The 16,420-nt window shown below is 47.9% G+C and overlaps 1 protein-coding gene across 1 annotated transcript in view; it reads right to left on the bottom strand.

The window, feature by feature from the left end:
* Positions 1-16,420, bottom strand: part of LOC119389333 (pre-mRNA-processing-splicing factor 8) — a 619,528-nt gene that overhangs the window by 40,482 nt on the left and 562,626 nt on the right. Inside the window, exons 32-33 of the mRNA XM_037656539.1 lie at positions 11,258-11,449; positions 5,818-6,007 (exon numbers count right to left, since the gene is read on the bottom strand). Of these exons, the coding sequence (XP_037512467.1) occupies positions 5,818-6,007; positions 11,258-11,449 (382 nt within the window). The remainder of the gene's footprint in view (positions 1-5,817; positions 6,008-11,257; positions 11,450-16,420) is intronic.

Raw genomic sequence — 16,420 nt, 5'->3', positions numbered from 1 at the left:
TGCCGCGTTTACGACGAAGTGGACACTGTTCCCGAAAGTAAAGTCGGAACCTAGCGGCATACCAACTTTGTCGAGCAACCCTGTGTCACGTCATGTGACGCTATAGACGTGCACATAAACAGGCCCTGCAAAATAGCTCGGGTCGTACACGTTTTGTTCACCGTCAGAGACGCGATTTCAGCATTTTATTTACGCAAGGCACGTTGCGCGGATTTTTTCGTCGGCCGTGCGATATGGTGAGGATAACGCCACCAAAGCAAAGCAAGTCACTGATGCTGCAAAGAAAGGTAGCCCTAATCAAAGAAACGGATTCGAGGCTCGAAGTTTCCGGACGTCAAAACGGCGCTGAATGTGTGGCATCGTGCGAGAGGAGCCCCTTCCAGTCACATCGACAGATAAGGCCGATTCTCTGGACTTAGCGGTGGGCTAAACTGACCTAGCCTGCAACATCGGCTGGTTTGACCATTTTCTTAAGCCAGACAACGTGGCGTCACGCACAGTGATAGCGGCAGCGTCGACGCAGCTACTCGAGGGGTGACGACATCCGCCGAAACAAGAAACATGCTTCGCTTGATGCGAAATAAATTTGAGTGCAGCGGCGCGGATGATCGGCACATGCAATGTGTTAAGCAACTCGAGAAAGCTTTGCTAGGTGCAAGTGTTACTGAGAGGCAGACCAGCCTTAGTCGGTCTCTCTGCACTAAATAAAAAGGCAGTGCCGAAAAACACAGCTGGTTAATAGCGCTGGTATGTCATTATTTTTCTTCAAAACCTTTACAAAGAGCCAGTTTGGCGCTCCTGTTAAGAAACTGGTCAGTAGGCATAACGTTTCTAGATAGAACTGAACTTCTCAATGGAATCTGCCCAACTTTGCTTATCTCGAAAATCTGCTTATCTCGAAATTTTTTCTGGTTTTTACTACTTCGAGTTACCGAGGTATTACTGTACTACGATACCAGTAACTGAGCGGCCTTTTTGTTCCGTATGTTATCTTTTTACACCCTCAGCAGTTTTCATAAATTTTACAGGAAGTAGGAAATGCAGTATATTCAATGCAAGTATACTGTATCGGCATACTTGATCGGGCAGGCGTACTCTTATCGGAAGTTCAAGTGATTTGGGAGCGTACGTATGTCGAGATTTGGCACCATGTGATCATATGCGTGAGTGATTCTGAGGTAGCCACCGTTTGAGCTCGAATACAGTAAATGAAGCTGATTCTGCAAAATATTACTGCGTGTTTTAAAGCATAACCGTACATCTATACTCGCATGTTGCGCTTGAGACCCACCACCTACCGTTCCCCGTGTTTGCCCATTTCCACTTCTCGCTTATTTCTCTAAAATGCGAAATATCACGTATTCATTCGCAAAAGATTCCAAGAACACAATCAACGGACAACCGGTAACAAACGTGCAGCAGAAGTGCGCATTTGCTCCCTGATTATACTGAACAGCAGGTGCCTTGAAACACCGAAGAGATAGGCCTCGAACCGGAAGCATCGTAGCAGATGATGCGCCGTTTTGCTATCCACCTATTGAACTGTGAAACTACATATTCAAGAGAAATGCACAGGCAAAACAAGCGCCAGGCTGTACGCAGATTGAAATCGTCATTTATATTGCGCGTTATTTTGATCATTGTCGTACGGCAGACCGAGTGGTCCTTACGCATACAGCAATAAAGTTTAGTAGATTCCTCCCATATCGTCGTGCCCATTCACTACCTTCAGGCACACTGGAACACCAGCTGATGTGAAAACCCGCTGTGGCACTGCGCATACCGCGAAATATTTAACACAGTGATCGCAATCACGTATCTGCCCTGGTGCTCTCCCATAATCCTACTTGCAGCCTGCGAACCCGTGAGGCAGCCATGTGACAGAACAGGTTGTGTATTGTAGATTCATGACATAAATGCACAAATGGCGATTGCATTTTTTATCATTACTAACTCGATTAGTTTATTCTGATAAGCCTTTGAAAGTCCTTGGATCATTTATTCTACGCAGTACTCACCAAAACAAAGACCATTTCTGATCGTTTTGTAGATATCGTTCATCCACTATATGATGACAAACATTTTTGTACCTAGCAAAAGCGGGCGCTCAAGCTACTTAACTTTTCTTTTTTATTTCAAACGCGTAAAGAGGCCATATTGTGCAATGAATATTGCAGCATTTCGTTCTTTCTAGACATTGACTACTGTGTACAAAGCCACTGTAATTGGTTACAAAAAAAACTTTGCCCGTGTTTCTGAGGCAAAGCAGCACAAAATGTTACCATTCGCTCAAGTGCTGCTAGCCGAAACAGTGTGCGTGTGTGTGCGCGCGCGTGTGTGTGTGTACTGTGTAAGCATCTTCGTTTCCACAAATTTTAGCAATGTGACTTTTATGTTGAAAATCAGATCTGCGGAATCCCCCAAGGTGGCAGAAGGGTTAAGAAAGGGAAAATAGACAACCACCCATTTGTAGCACGAAGCCACAAGGAAATCCAAACGGATTTCTCAGGAATAAAGCCTCTTAGTCGCCGAAAAATTCGTCCTGGTCTGGGGTGAGATTTCCTTGTGGCTTCGTGCTACAAATTGTCTATTTTCCCTTTCTTGACTTTTATGTTGCTCTGAAATTACATTGGAAAGACATAAACAACAGTCGTGTTTTTTTTTTACACAGTTCTATTTTTGGAAACCACAGGGCTAGGAAAGCAGCCCACCTCAAACTTGGGGAGAACTTATGTGCAAGAACGGAACAGTGAAGCTAGCAAACGCGAACGCACCTTTTTTGTTTCGCCCTTGTGCATTGGTAACAGCTTTATGAGGGCTAGTCTGTTCATAATTAAGCAGAAAATAAAACAGCCTGAGGAGAACAATGACAACAAAGGAACGAAGCTCTTGTCCTATCGCCTTCGTTCCCATGTTGTCCTTGTTCTCTTCGTGATGTTTCATCCTCTTCCCTTGTGCAGCTCACCCCAAAAATCGTTTACAAGCTCAGCTTAAAATCAGTTTTCGGGGGGACACGGCCGTTTCCGGGTGGTTTTCATGCCAAACTCGGGTTGGCATGATTTAGTCCATGCTGGCATTTATAAACGCCTCTCTCATATGCAGACACGTTTTGAAGCAGGGTGACTAACTCTACTTTTTTTTGTGTTTATTTTCATACTGAGGTCGCAGAAGCTCGTCATAAATATACTGCACAATCATGGTGTCATTTATTTTCACCATTCTAAAAGCATGGTGCACTAATTTATTTTCAACCTCTAATTTTCTCGACCATCTGGGTATTACTGTCGACCAAAAGGGTGGCTTTCTTGTCCAGTCTCTCGACAAATGTGCTCTACACCATATCCACCAACCTCGCGAGACCACGACCCGCAGTTCAATATAACGCTAGAGCAAGCGCAGCGCGAGGTTAGCGCGCAAACATGCTCGCATGAGCACCATGAGCAAGAGCAGCAAGAAAATGAGAGGGGGAGAGGGAGAAAGTGTGCAGCGAGACGGAACGCACGCAGCCGCAATGTAAACAAACCGGCAGAATGTGCTCTACACCATATCCACCGACCTCGCGAGACCACGACCCGCAGTTCAATATAACGCTAGAGCAAGCGCAGCGCGAGGTTAGCGCGCAAACATGCTCGCATGAGCACCATGAGCAAGAGCAGCAAGAAAATGAGAGGGGGAGAGGGAGAAAGTGTGCAGCGAGACGGAACGCACGCAGCCGCAATGTAAACAAACCGGCAGAATGTGCTCTACACCATATCCACCGACCTCGCGAGACCACGACCCGCAGTTCAATATAACGCTAGAGCAAGCGCAGCGCGAGGTTAGCGCGCAAACATGCTCGCATGAGCACCATGAGCAAGAGCAGCAAGAAAATGAGAGGGGGAGAGGGAGAAAGTGTGCAGCGAGACGGAACGCACGCAGCCGCAATGTAAACAAACCGGCAGAATGTGCTCTACACCATATCCACCGACCTCGCGAGACCACGACCCGCAGTTCAATATAACGCTAGAGCAAGCGCAGCGCGAGGTTAGCGCGCAAACATGCTCGCATGAGCACCATGAGCAAGAGCAGCAAGAAAATGAGAGGGGGAGAGGGAGAAAGTGTGCAGCGAGACGGAACGCACGCAGCCGCAATGTAAACAAACCGGCAGCGAAGCGCCGTGTGCGACCGCATAACAAGATTTCCGAAAAAGGGGGCGCTTTTCAAAAAGGTGCAGCAGCGCCCCCTGGCCCAGGTTTTCTCTTCTATTGCGAATGGCTGGCAGCCTGCGTCCGCCGAGCTGTTGCGGACGGCGAACTAGTACTATCAATCAACAAGTCGAGACCGTTATGCGTGTCTTTGTACAGGCTCCCATTATATGAGCGATGCAATAAATTATCAAGGGCGATTATTTGGTGACTGCACATTGTGTCTGCACTGCTGAAGGCACAGTATGTCGCTTTCAGATGCGGTTTCTTCTAAGCATTAATAACATTTGCAGCGATATTCAAGGTGCAGCGTGCGGCCACTCGCGGAAATGTGAGGAAAAAAAAGTCAGTGCGTGTGGAGAACACTTCGGTGTACTTATAGTGGACTCCCAATAAACGAAACTCGGTTAAATGTTGCAAACCTAATTTGTGCTGTGGTGACCCTATTTCGTGCTTTATTGCCGCATCAGCGTCTCATCACTTCGGTGGCTGGTGAACACCAGGGAAGTTAGAAGGCCTAGCCCCTGTCATTACAAACCTCCTTTGTGCTGCGGTGATCTTATTTCGTGCTTTATTGCCGCGTCAGCGTCTTATCACTTCGGTGGCTGGTGATTACTGGCAAGTTACAAGGCCTAGCCCCTGTCATTACAAATCTCATGTGTGCTGCAGTGGTCCAATTTCGTGCTTTAGTGCCATGTCAGCACCTTATCACTTCGGTGGGTGGTGAACACCAGGGAAGTTGCAAATCATAGCTCATCATTACAAACCTCAATTGTGCTGTGGTGGTCCTATTTTGTGCTTTATTGCTGCGTCAGAGTCTTAATACTTTGGCTGCTGGTGATTATCGGCAAAGTTAAAAGGATGTGCCCATTTTAAGCAAGTGCCCTTGTCATTACAAAGCCTCGTGTGCTTCAGTGGTCCTACTTCGTGCTCTAAGGAGAGCGCGTTTTGCTGTCGAGCCGACAGGCACGACAGAAGCTGCGTCGGCATTATGCACGATGTCCTGGCATAATCGGGATGAACACACGAGCACTGTTTTATCTCCTGAATAATTCTTGGTCCATTGTTGTGACTCTGGTCAGGCTGTACACTTTTGACGCCCCGGCTGCGCAAATGCCAGAGATAGATGCCATAAAATTTGAGACTCTCTTTCGTGCAGTTTGGTAAAACTTAGATCGATTATATCAGAATGGCACAGTGCATCTTCTATGGCACATTTCGGTACAGTTGGCACAGAGTCGAATCGCTGCATCCAGCGACTTCTGTGTTTAGGCTGCATGCAGGATGCAGAGTTCACAAACCGAGTGAACTGTGTTGACTCATCAGGATAATGCGGGTTGCAGACATTATCAGGGCTGGCTTGCAGATGCTGGGTGAGAAAAACTTTAAAATCAAAGTAAAATATTTTATACATGTTGTCTGACTCCGGTGTGTGGAGAGCGTTAACAGTGCAAACCAAGGAAACGAAAAATGAGCCTTTTGTGATGCCTCAAAATCCTGTTAGTACTCCTTTAAGACGAAAGAATTGGGGCACACCAAGCAAGTACTTTTTCGAACAGCGAAAATTCCTTGCATACCGTAGGCATGCACATATGTAGCCATATTCAGCATGCACAAGAAGCGGGAAACCTACCTGTGTCCTCAAATCTGAGATGATGATAAACTTCTTAAGGATGTTCTTCGGGAGGATGTAGGTGTAACCTGCCTCCTTGATGTCATCAGAGGAAACGTAAATGTGGTTAGTACGCAGGTGAAGGTTTGTTGCCGAGATGGCTCGTACACGCCATTCAGTCTTGGAGGCAAAAGACTGCGTTTCGTAGTTGCTGCAAAAGAAGTTTGCACCATCACTTTTCTGTTCATACAGCTGAATTCTCTCCAACATCTGTACATGCAAACCGTGCATTCAATATAGAAGAAAATGGACAATAATCTGAACTAGAGGTACAAAGTATCAAACCAAACTCTGTTTCCTTCCCCTGAAACAATATGAATTGAGTGGGATGATGATATTCTCACGGGGTCGTGACGTCGACGAAGGCAGCAGGCGGCGTGCCCAAGGTGAAACTCTATTTGGCCGAACTTGTGGCCGGGAAAAGGAAAGTCAAACTACAGCAATACACACAATACACTGATAGCGGCGAATAGAGCGTCGGCCGTCGATAAAACTGAACATTGCTGGGATGCGCCGTCTTTTACACATCATGCATCGAACTTTATAGCCTTATCACTGGTGGTTGCACCAGCTCTGGAATAATCTTGACTATTCCCGTCATGTGCGCAATCTTGACAAAGTGATCTGCAATCGCGAAGCTTCTTGAACACTGCGCCGTTGCTAACCGTTCTTGCTGGTCAAACCCGAATACATCAAAATAAAACAAGAAGTGGGCGTGGCTTTGCCCCCCTCTGAAAAAGCATCGTCCCGATGCGTGTGAAAGAACATAGAGGAGAAAAAAGACAAGTGCTTACACAAATAAATTACAGTAACAAAGGAAAAAGTAGAGTCACCAGGTTCGCTAACGCGTAAAAAACGGTTTAAGGCGCACGACATGGACGACTTCAGGTCGTGCGCAGCGTCGCTGGGAGTTCGTAATGCTGTCCGGGATGACCTCGTAGTCAAGAGCGCAGAGACGTCGAAGAACCTTGTACGGCCCGAAGTATCGCCGAAGGAGTTTTTCGCTAAGCCCACGTCAGCGTATCGGCATCCAGACCCAAACATGGTCGCCGGGCTGGTATTTCACGAAGCGTCGTCGAAGATTGTAATGGCGGCTGTCGGTCGTCTGCCGATTCTTGATGCGTAGGCGGGCGAGTTGTCGGGCTTCTTCGGCGCACTGAAGGTAGACACTCACGTCGAGGTTTTCTTCGTCGGCGACATTGGGTAGCATGGCGTCGAGTGTCGCTGCCGGGTTCCTTCCATATACCAACTTGTACGGCATCATTTGCGTAGTTTCTTGCATGGCCGTATTGTATGCAAAGATCACGTACGGAAGGATGGAATCTACGTCTTGTGCTCGACGTCGACGTACATGGCCAGCATGTTGGAGATGGTCTTATTTAGATGCTCGGTGAGGCCATTGGTCTGTGGGTAGTAGGCTGTGGTCTGGCGTTGGCTTGTTTCGCTGTATTTCAAGATCGCTTGAGTAAGTTCAGCAGTAAAAGCTGTACCTCTGTCGGTGATGAGGACTTCTGGGGCACCATGAAGCAGGAAGATGTTCTCAACAAAGAACTTAACCACCTCGGTGGCAATGCCTTTGAGCAGGGCCCTTGTTTCGGTGTACCGGGTGAGGTAGTCGGTAGCTACGATGATCTATTTGTTTCCGGAAGTCGACGTCGAGAACAGCCCCAGTAAGCCCATCTCGATTTGCTGGAACGGCCGGCGAGGTGGCTTGATCGGCTGAAGAAGTCCGGCTGGCCTTTTAGGTGGTGTCTTCCGTCACTGACAGTTTCGGCAAGTTTTGACGTAGTGGGCGATGTCGGCAGTGAGGCAAGGCCAGTAGTACCTTTCTTGTATTCTCGCGAGCGTGTGGGAAACACCGAGGTGCCCAGCCGTTGGGTCGTCGTATAATGTTTCCAGAACCTCTGGACGTAATGCTGAAGGAACTATGAGGAGGTAGCTGGCCCAGAGTGGCGAGAAGTTTTTCTTTACGAGCACGCCATTCCGCAAGAAAAACGACTCCAGTCCTCGCTTGGATACCTTTGGAACAATGGTGGCCTTGCCCTAAAGGGTCCTTCAAGTCAGCTAGCGAACACAAGGCGTGGTGGTCGCTTACAACTTTGAAAGGCCTGCCGTAAGATAGGGGCGGAACTTTGATGTAGCCCAGATGATGGCAAGGCACCATATTCTCGTCCTTCCAGCTGGCCAGGAGTTCATAATCAGTAAGCGCCATGAGGTCATCATCTGATACGACACCATACCTGCCAACCTCACAGCATGAAAATTCGGGAGACCGCAGCGGGGGCGTGTGGCTTTTTTTGCATAGTGGAAATTACTGAGACTGGAGATTGACATCAAAAAGGGGTAAGGATGTTTGTTTTGAGCTGCTTGAACCAAACTTCTTTACTTGTGAAGGCACCAAGGCAGTTCACAGGCGCACGTGGTACAGAATCCGTATTTGTCACCTTTCCGCGAAGTCACAAAGCACGGAAACCCAGCTGTGTATGAGCCCAGAAACACTTGCAAGTACAGTAGAACCCCGCTGATACGTTTTTGAAGGGACCGTAGGAAATAAACGTAAGAGACGGGAAACGTAAGAGCCGAAAAACAGGAAAAACGGCGAAATATTTAGTGGTACAGAATTTTATTTCAATTCTTACGAGCAGCACGAAAATTGGCGCGCTCAGCCGCGATCTAGTCGATGGATAGAAACGCGGAGCTTAGGACGGCCTCATCCACAGAAATGTAATCAACGTATGTGATTTTTTTAACACCAACAGCTGTAGGCATGAAAGAACTAAGCACACGCAATCACGACCGGCGCGGCGAGTCCGACCGCGAACCGCACGCACGACCGTGCGAGCTCCAACCAGCTCGAACTCCTCCCGCTCTCCGACAAATAATGATGATGATGAGTCTACGCCAACGCGATGGCAGAAGTGAATGCCAATCTCGAAGGCCTTGCTTTCGCATGCAATTACGTCATACACGCCATGTTTGTGCAATACAGATCTCAAAGGCTATGCTTTTGTCAATAGTAAATGCCAATCTCGAAGGCCTTGCTTTCGCGAGCAGTTACGTCATAGACGCCATCTTTGCAATTTGAATCTCGAAGGCCATGCTTTTGTTTGCATCAATTGAAAGATTCTGTTGCTTGCGCCTCTCATGCGGCTAATATTACGGTCAAACGAGGCCAAGCTGCGTGAAAATGCACCATGGCGGCTCTCTTTGGTAGTCACTCGGTCGGCTCCGAGCGCACTTCGCGACGTATCATACGGGAACGGTCCGACAGTTACGACGTAACAGCGGGGTTCCCAATACATTGTATCCTATGGGAGCTATGACGGGACCGGCGGAAAACGACGTAACAGCCGGGAAAACGCAGCAGTGAGGAACGTAACAGCGGGGTTCTACTGTACTTTGATTTTGACGCCGTCCATCGACCTTCTAACTGACCTCTGGAAACACACAACTCCCACGGCAGACGGCGTAGCGTACAAAATGCAGGGGCCAAGATGGAGACGCAAAAGTTCTGGCTAGGCTCAACGGAAATGACTGCCGCAAATTAACTGAACGGTGGCCGGAGCGGCAAGATTGCGACACGCGGTGCTGTTTCTCCCAAGCATGCCGATATCGAGAGTGTAAAGCACAATGGGGGCGGTCTGCCAGCCACCCCTCCTTTGGAAAATGGAATGTGCTCGACAGTCTCGCCGTCTCGTTATCAAAGCGCTCGTGCAGCACCATGGCTCCGGCCGCCGTGCACTTTTGGCAATCTTTTTCCGTTGAGACTGTACCTTTTCCCTTGCCTTCTTTCGGTACGGTGGCGAGCGCTTCTCACGGCCAGCCGGCCAGCCTTTGCCCAGATGCGCAGTGCCTAGAACGTACTCAGCGGTACTCTACGATATGGTTACAATTAAATAGAAGTGTGGTGGCGAGTGCTCTTCCGCAGCACTGCCAAAGCAGGATAGGCTGACGTACGTGCATGATTTTAAAAAAAGAGAGAAAAAAAAAACCCGCCTCTGCTGTGGTGGCCACCTTTCGGGAGATTCGAGATGACATTCGTACAATCGGGAGATTAGGTCCAAATTCGGGAGTCTCTCGGACAATTCGGGAGAGTTGGCAGGTATGCGACACCCTTCGCCGTTTTCAGTGTTCTGTGGGCGGTGACAGTGATGTGTTTATCCCCAAACACCACAAGGTTCGTCAATTTCTGGTACTGTGACTTATCTTTCACTTCAACCAGCAGATCCCCACTGGCCCTCTTAGTGGCTTTTTAGCCGCTTCCGATGGTCTCAGTGAGGCACTTTGACACTAGGAATGGTGAAATGTTACGGGCTTTTTTTTTCCAGTGTTCTCACAGTGGATGACGTGACACTTTGGGAAGGTGTCTTTCTTTTTCTGGAGGATTTCAGCGGTTGCATCGGTGCGCCACTGTTTCGAGGGGCGATCATTTGCGAACGGGTTGGATGATCCCATTAAATGAGTAAAATGTTCGGCAACAATGCCAGTCACCCACCATCGAGCCCAACAAGGGGACAGGGCAGAGGTTGTGGTGGAGCAAACCCTGCCATGTCAACTGTACATCGTTGCTGTAACCAAATATGGCGTACCCAAGTATCAGATATTTAATGTATATTGTTAGGAGCAAGATTTATTTTAAAATTGTGAGCGTTATAAAGCAAATCACCATATCGCAATAACCTGGAATGAATACTGCATGCAATAAAACAAGAATAGATATTCTAGGCCCATTTGAACAAAGGTTATGTTATGTTTAACATTCCCATCTTGATCCTGGTTTGGCCCAGCTTGACATGGCTTAACTTTCAGACCTGAAAATGTACTGTGACTTTTGTTCAAATGGGCCTGGACCATCCATTCTTGTTTTACTGCATACAGTATTCATTCTAGGTTATTGTGATATGCTGTTTTGCTTTATAACTCTCACAGTTTAGAAATAAACCTTGCTCCTAACAACACAAAAACTATTTAATAGTTTCAAAACTACATATTGTATTAGAAAAATAATTGCATGTTTGAAATCGGCACATAAAAACACATAAGCTGTGAAAGTTTCACAACGATATGGTAAAAAAAACGTTCTTCTGAGGCAGGGTCTCCCCTTAAAGCAGGTGGTAATTCAAATGTTATGCTGTTTCTTTCCAGCTCTAACACCGTACTTATTATTATTTTGTTGGCAGAGGCCCATGCAAAAGAAATGCAAAAGTGTACTGGGAGGTTGGTGAACATTACTGTCTGGCACCACATTTGTGCCAGGTGAATACTGATAAAATTCCACTGAACATTGCCCGTTACACTCTGTATGAGCACAAACATCATTCCCTGGAAACTGTCTGCCCCGGAAGATGCTTCATGAAAATGTGGTATGCAATGCCACCACAAATGCTGTATAACGGCATACCTGGTTGTAGAGGTGATTATCTCATCCCCGTGCTTGTTCACAGTGCGGGTAGTGGTGGCTGTCAGCTGAGACTGCTCTTTGGTCTGCTTCTCAATCTCAGCAATCTGTTGCCGTTGAGCTGATGGTGCCGAGATCTCCATGCCGAGGATAATGTCACGAATCTCAGATTGCGTCAATGAGGCCACGTTTACGCTGCAAAGAACCATATCCGTAAGGCTCTGCACAAAACTACTACAGCAATGAAACCAAGCATTTGTCATGCTGGGCACAGTGAATTGTGCCTTTGTCAATGCAGTGTGTTTCTCGGTTACTCCAAAGCCTCATGTCATTCCTGAAAGCTACGTAGCATTTGCCAACTAATGGGCGAGATGTGTTGAGCTCGACTGTCGTGCTGCCAGAGAAGCCCAATAAAGATGCTGTCAAAACTCGCCAATTTACATATGCTGATGTGGCTACTGTGGCTGATTTGTGCACACGCCTATAACACTTTCTCTTTTATCCCTTGCCTAGATACTTCACACTTTCGCTGCACAGAGCAATACAATGCAGTTTTTGCTCACTCATTAATAATTTACCAGACTGGCATACAGTAGACCCTGCTGATACACTTTTCAGGCAACCAAATAAAAAAATCAAAGGAGGCAGTATATGCAAGAGCCAAAAAATGGGGAAACTTGAAAAATGATAGTCACAGTGAAATGCACACAATTTTATTTCAGTACTGTTGCATAAAAAAAAAAAATGCCCGGCATTGGCTGGTGCATTTTTTCAAGGCCTATCAGCACAAGGCAAGCAACTGCAGTGTTAGAGATAAGCGTTGGGCTAGTTGATTCGAATTACTGTCTGAAGACTGACATTTTTAGGCCTAATTGGACACCCGCAGTGTCATGTGGCTATTGTCAGGACCTTTTGAGCGTACATTTCCTTTAAGTACTGTAAAAAACGGAGTATAGGTCGAAATATTTTTCAGGAAACAGCTATAAAAAGTCGACCCCCATCTTGTATACCGGTCATTGGCAGAAAACTTTGGAAGTCTGGCCACTATGGGCAACCGAAGTCAAACGCCTCCATCGGCTTTGCTTTGTTTACTGCCATGTTTACCGCCAACCTTGTGCCGTGGGCGGCCTCATTTTGCGTTTTTGTTGTTGTCTTGTGAATCTATTTGGGCACTGAGCAAGTTTTTTGTCTTGTTCTTGACTGGTGGCTGACGACAGGCCACCATAGCGTTTAAGAAAACAGCAATCGAGTTCACGTATGCACGAAGAAATCTGGTCTCAAGTGTGTGGAAGATGTGTTGGGATGCTAGGACACGTGAATGCGAGAGGGAGCTGTCAATCATAAACAATAACTGAAAGTTCATCTTTGCAAGGGTGTTCTCGCTGCTCCAGTCTCGCCTGACCCTCTTTCTTTGTTGCTTCATGCGATGCCGGCAGCTCTGGTTACAGCATCACATACGGTTATGATCAGCAGGCTGATCGAGTGCACCACAGAAGCATTCGCTACTGGCGGACGCTGAAGGATAACATCACGACATGCAGCAGTCAAAAGACAACTTTGCTTCGGTGCCAGACTGCAGTGTATCTAGAGCTGGAGACTAAGGTTGCAGAGTTTATACGGGAGCTGCGCTCACATCATGATTGCTACCGGTGACCTCGGAGTGTGGCCAAATTAAAGCTGTCAAGATGGTTGTGATGTGTTACTAAGATAATGCTTGAGCCCATCTATTGGCTCTCTGCCATTTGGAATTTGCGTGTAAACACGCGGGTAAATAAATGGCATTTTAACTCGGCACCATATAGAATTGTGCTTGTTTCACGGTAAAGGTGCCTACTGACACTTTGGCCATTCCATGTACAGTTAAACCTGCTTATAACGAACCTCCATATAACGAATTCCTGGATATAACAAAGTTTTTCTATTCCCCGCCGTTACTCCATAGAAGCACATGCATTTGAGACCTCTACGTAACGAAGTGGCAGTGGGAGACCCCCTCGAAATAATGAATTTTCCCCGCCGACGACCTAAAGGTGTTGGCTCAAACTGTGTCATTTTTGCGCGAGCAGCAACCCGAAGCACCTTCTCCGCCGCGACGAAATGCGAAGCGGCGGCATCGTGCTTGGTGCGCTCGAAGGCATGGCGACTGCGAGGCGAGAGCGAGCGTGCACAAGGCGGGCCTGCATCCCTCGACCCGGCAATCTTGCCGCTGCGGGCGTGACCTTTCCGAACCCTCCCCTCAAACCTGATCCCGCCGCTTGCTGCAGCTGGCCTAGCTCGCTACTTTTTGCCGAAGAGAAAAAAAAAAGTGAGCTTTTTTTTTTTACTTGGAAGGGTAGCGCTAGTAGACACGGACTAGAGGAAGACACACGGACACACAGACGGAAGCGTCTGTTCTTTTTTCCACGCGATGGCAGCGCCACTCTTTGGTTACAGTGCAAGTCTCTGCGCTTCCCTTCTAACCTGTCACTAAGTGACACAAAGGAAAAAAATAAGAGAGAGTGGCAGCACCGCCGTGGCTTTCCACATTCTCCGTGTCTTTCTTTGTTGGTTTTCTTCAGTACGACGCCATTGTGTTGCTTGCTCTTCGTTTTTGACGCCTCACGCTTGTGCAAACCGACACATGACCACGCACCCAGTACCTGTTGTGACAATCCAAGGATGAGTGCTTCGACGAAGAAACGCAAGACACTAGGCAGTTTTAGAATAGCGTACGTAAAGCTTTGCGTTGGCTTTTCGCGCAACTGCGCATGCGTCGTCGTACGCTAACCGCTTGCAGGCTCTCATTAAGTGACGGAAGTAGCGGGCTGCAAATGCTAACTTAGCGTACGTTATTCTAAAAGTGCCTGCTGACTCCTGAGGACATAATGGCCATCTTGGACGGCGTTTCTAGAGGTCAAAAAAAGAAGGATGTCGCTGCCAAAATTGGCATCCCCGCTAGTTCTTTGTCGACGATTTTAAACGCAAAAGATGCGATTCGCAGCGCTGTGGAGCGTGGCACAGACAGCAAAAAGAAGTTGAAGTCGTCAACATACGGCGACGTCAACAAAGCTGTGTTTACATGGTTTATGGACATGCGGGCACGAAACGTACCAATCAGCGGCACTGTATTGCAGCAAAAGGCAAGGGATTATGCTTGCATCCTGGGCTGCGATGATTTAAAAGGAGGTAACGGGTGGCTCGAAGGTTTTAAACGCAGCTACGGGATCACCGGCAAAGTGATCAGTGGCGAGTCCTTCTCTGCGGATAGAGATGGCGCCGACTCGTGGATCCAACACGAACTACCGGGTATTTTGGAGCGCTATGAAGCATCGGATATGTACAATGCTGACGAAACTGCGCTTTTCTACGAGTTGCTTCCGAACCGTACCCTTATGCTTAAAGGGGACGTCTGCCACTGCGGTAAACGGAGCAAACGTCGTTTGACTGCTCTAGTCTGCCCAAATTCAGACTGAAGCGACAAGCAAGTTCCGCTGGTAATCGGCAAAAACGCCCGACCTAGGTGCTTCAAAGGAACCCACAGCATGCCGCCCGTAAAATATGCGGCAAACACGAAAGCATGGATGATGTGCGACATATTTAGTGAGTGGCTGACGGATTTCAACAATGATGTCAAGCGGCAAGGTTGCAAGATTTGTCTGTTCATAGGCAATTGCACTGCACACCTCGTAGAGGGGCTCGAGCTCTCCAACAATGAGCCGCAATTTTTACCCGCGAACTGCACATCGCTCATTCAGCCCCTTGATAAAAAAATGATTAACAGTGTCGAGTGCTCGTACTGTTGGCGACTAATCCAAAAACTGCTCCTGAACAATTCGTCTGCAGCGACATACGAAGGTAGACACTGTGCAAGCAATTGAGATGCTTGAAGTATCCTGGCAAGAAACAAGTGCTGAAACTGTTGCGAGCTGCTTCCGCAACGCCCGTATCTGCGTATCTCAACAGAGGTTCAGGTGGTTCAGGCTGAGGAAATAGACACCGGAGAGGAGGAGCATTCATGCCCGCCCGATCTCGCCAAAGCTTGGATTTCGCTGCGCATAAATGGAGGAGCCCCGGACAATGTAGAGATTTGTGGTTTTTTATATGCAGACAACTGCACTGTCACAACTGAGGAGATGACGCATGAGGCTCTGGCAGAAACTGTCCGACACTGCAGTGACGACAACGGACCTTGAGAGGATGCCTCGGCACGTGCTTTGCCCTCCGCGAAGGAGGTGCTGGACGCCATCGAGCTCTTGCGCCGCGGTGTGGGCTCACTGGATGATGACGGAGCAGCACTGTGTTCGTTGATGTCGTACGAACGGTCAGTGCTGCCGTCCATCATGAACAAACAACAAGGCAAAATCACGCAGTTTTTTACCGCGAAAGAAGCGTTTTGGGTGAGTTCTGCCGTCTGTAACTTTTTTTCTTACTTAAGCGTTTCTTTTTCGATTTTCGTGCTGAATCTCCATATAACGAAATCCTCTTTATAACGAAGTTTTTCTGGAATTTGTCAATTTCGTTATATCCAGGTTTAACTACTTTTTTTTTTTCAGTTTTCAGTAGTTCGAAGTTGGGGGGTCACCCTATATTCCAGTTATACGGTAAATCTGATGCGGTTACGATGCATGAGAACGTCGGCTCCAGCACCTGTGGCCAAGCGACCATAAGCGGCCACAAGCGATCACAAGCAGCGGCAAGTGGCCACAAGTGGCGATGCTTTTATTTTCATGAAAATGCCCTAGCATCTGAGAGCAATAATGTTCCTGGCCTGCTGTCTTACTATGGTTGGCACATCAGTGTGGCTCAAACACATCCTTATGCCTGTGGGAGAGCACGCGCGCCCATTTGCTTTCCTTAATGCTGGCGCAATCACGGACTGGCAGCGGGAGATAAGAGGTCACTGTTGAAGAGCGAGCACTGTTGCCCCTTTTCTGGCAACCCCTTCAGTCCAGCCGCACCGCGTGCTAATCCTCGCTTTCCTGCTCGCGGGAAAGGGCACTCGTCCCCTGCAAGAGAAACAACCCTCGCGGGGTAGAGAGACGGGAGGTGAATAAAACAGCCGACCGAGCAGGGAGACGACTTCTCTTGCTCCGCTGACCTGTGGGAATGAGCCATGGAACCCCCAGGACCCCCGAGCCAACCATCGACCGAAAGAGTAAGCGTTACCCTTTGTTTTCTACTCGAGTG

This window comes from Rhipicephalus sanguineus, chromosome 4 (genome assembly GCF_013339695.2).
Source record: "Rhipicephalus sanguineus isolate Rsan-2018 chromosome 4, BIME_Rsan_1.4, whole genome shotgun sequence".
NCBI lineage: Eukaryota > Metazoa > Arthropoda > Arachnida > Ixodida > Ixodidae > Rhipicephalus > Rhipicephalus sanguineus.
The sequence above is the reverse complement of the archived record's forward strand: the minus strand, read 5'-3'. Positions and strand labels throughout refer to the sequence as shown.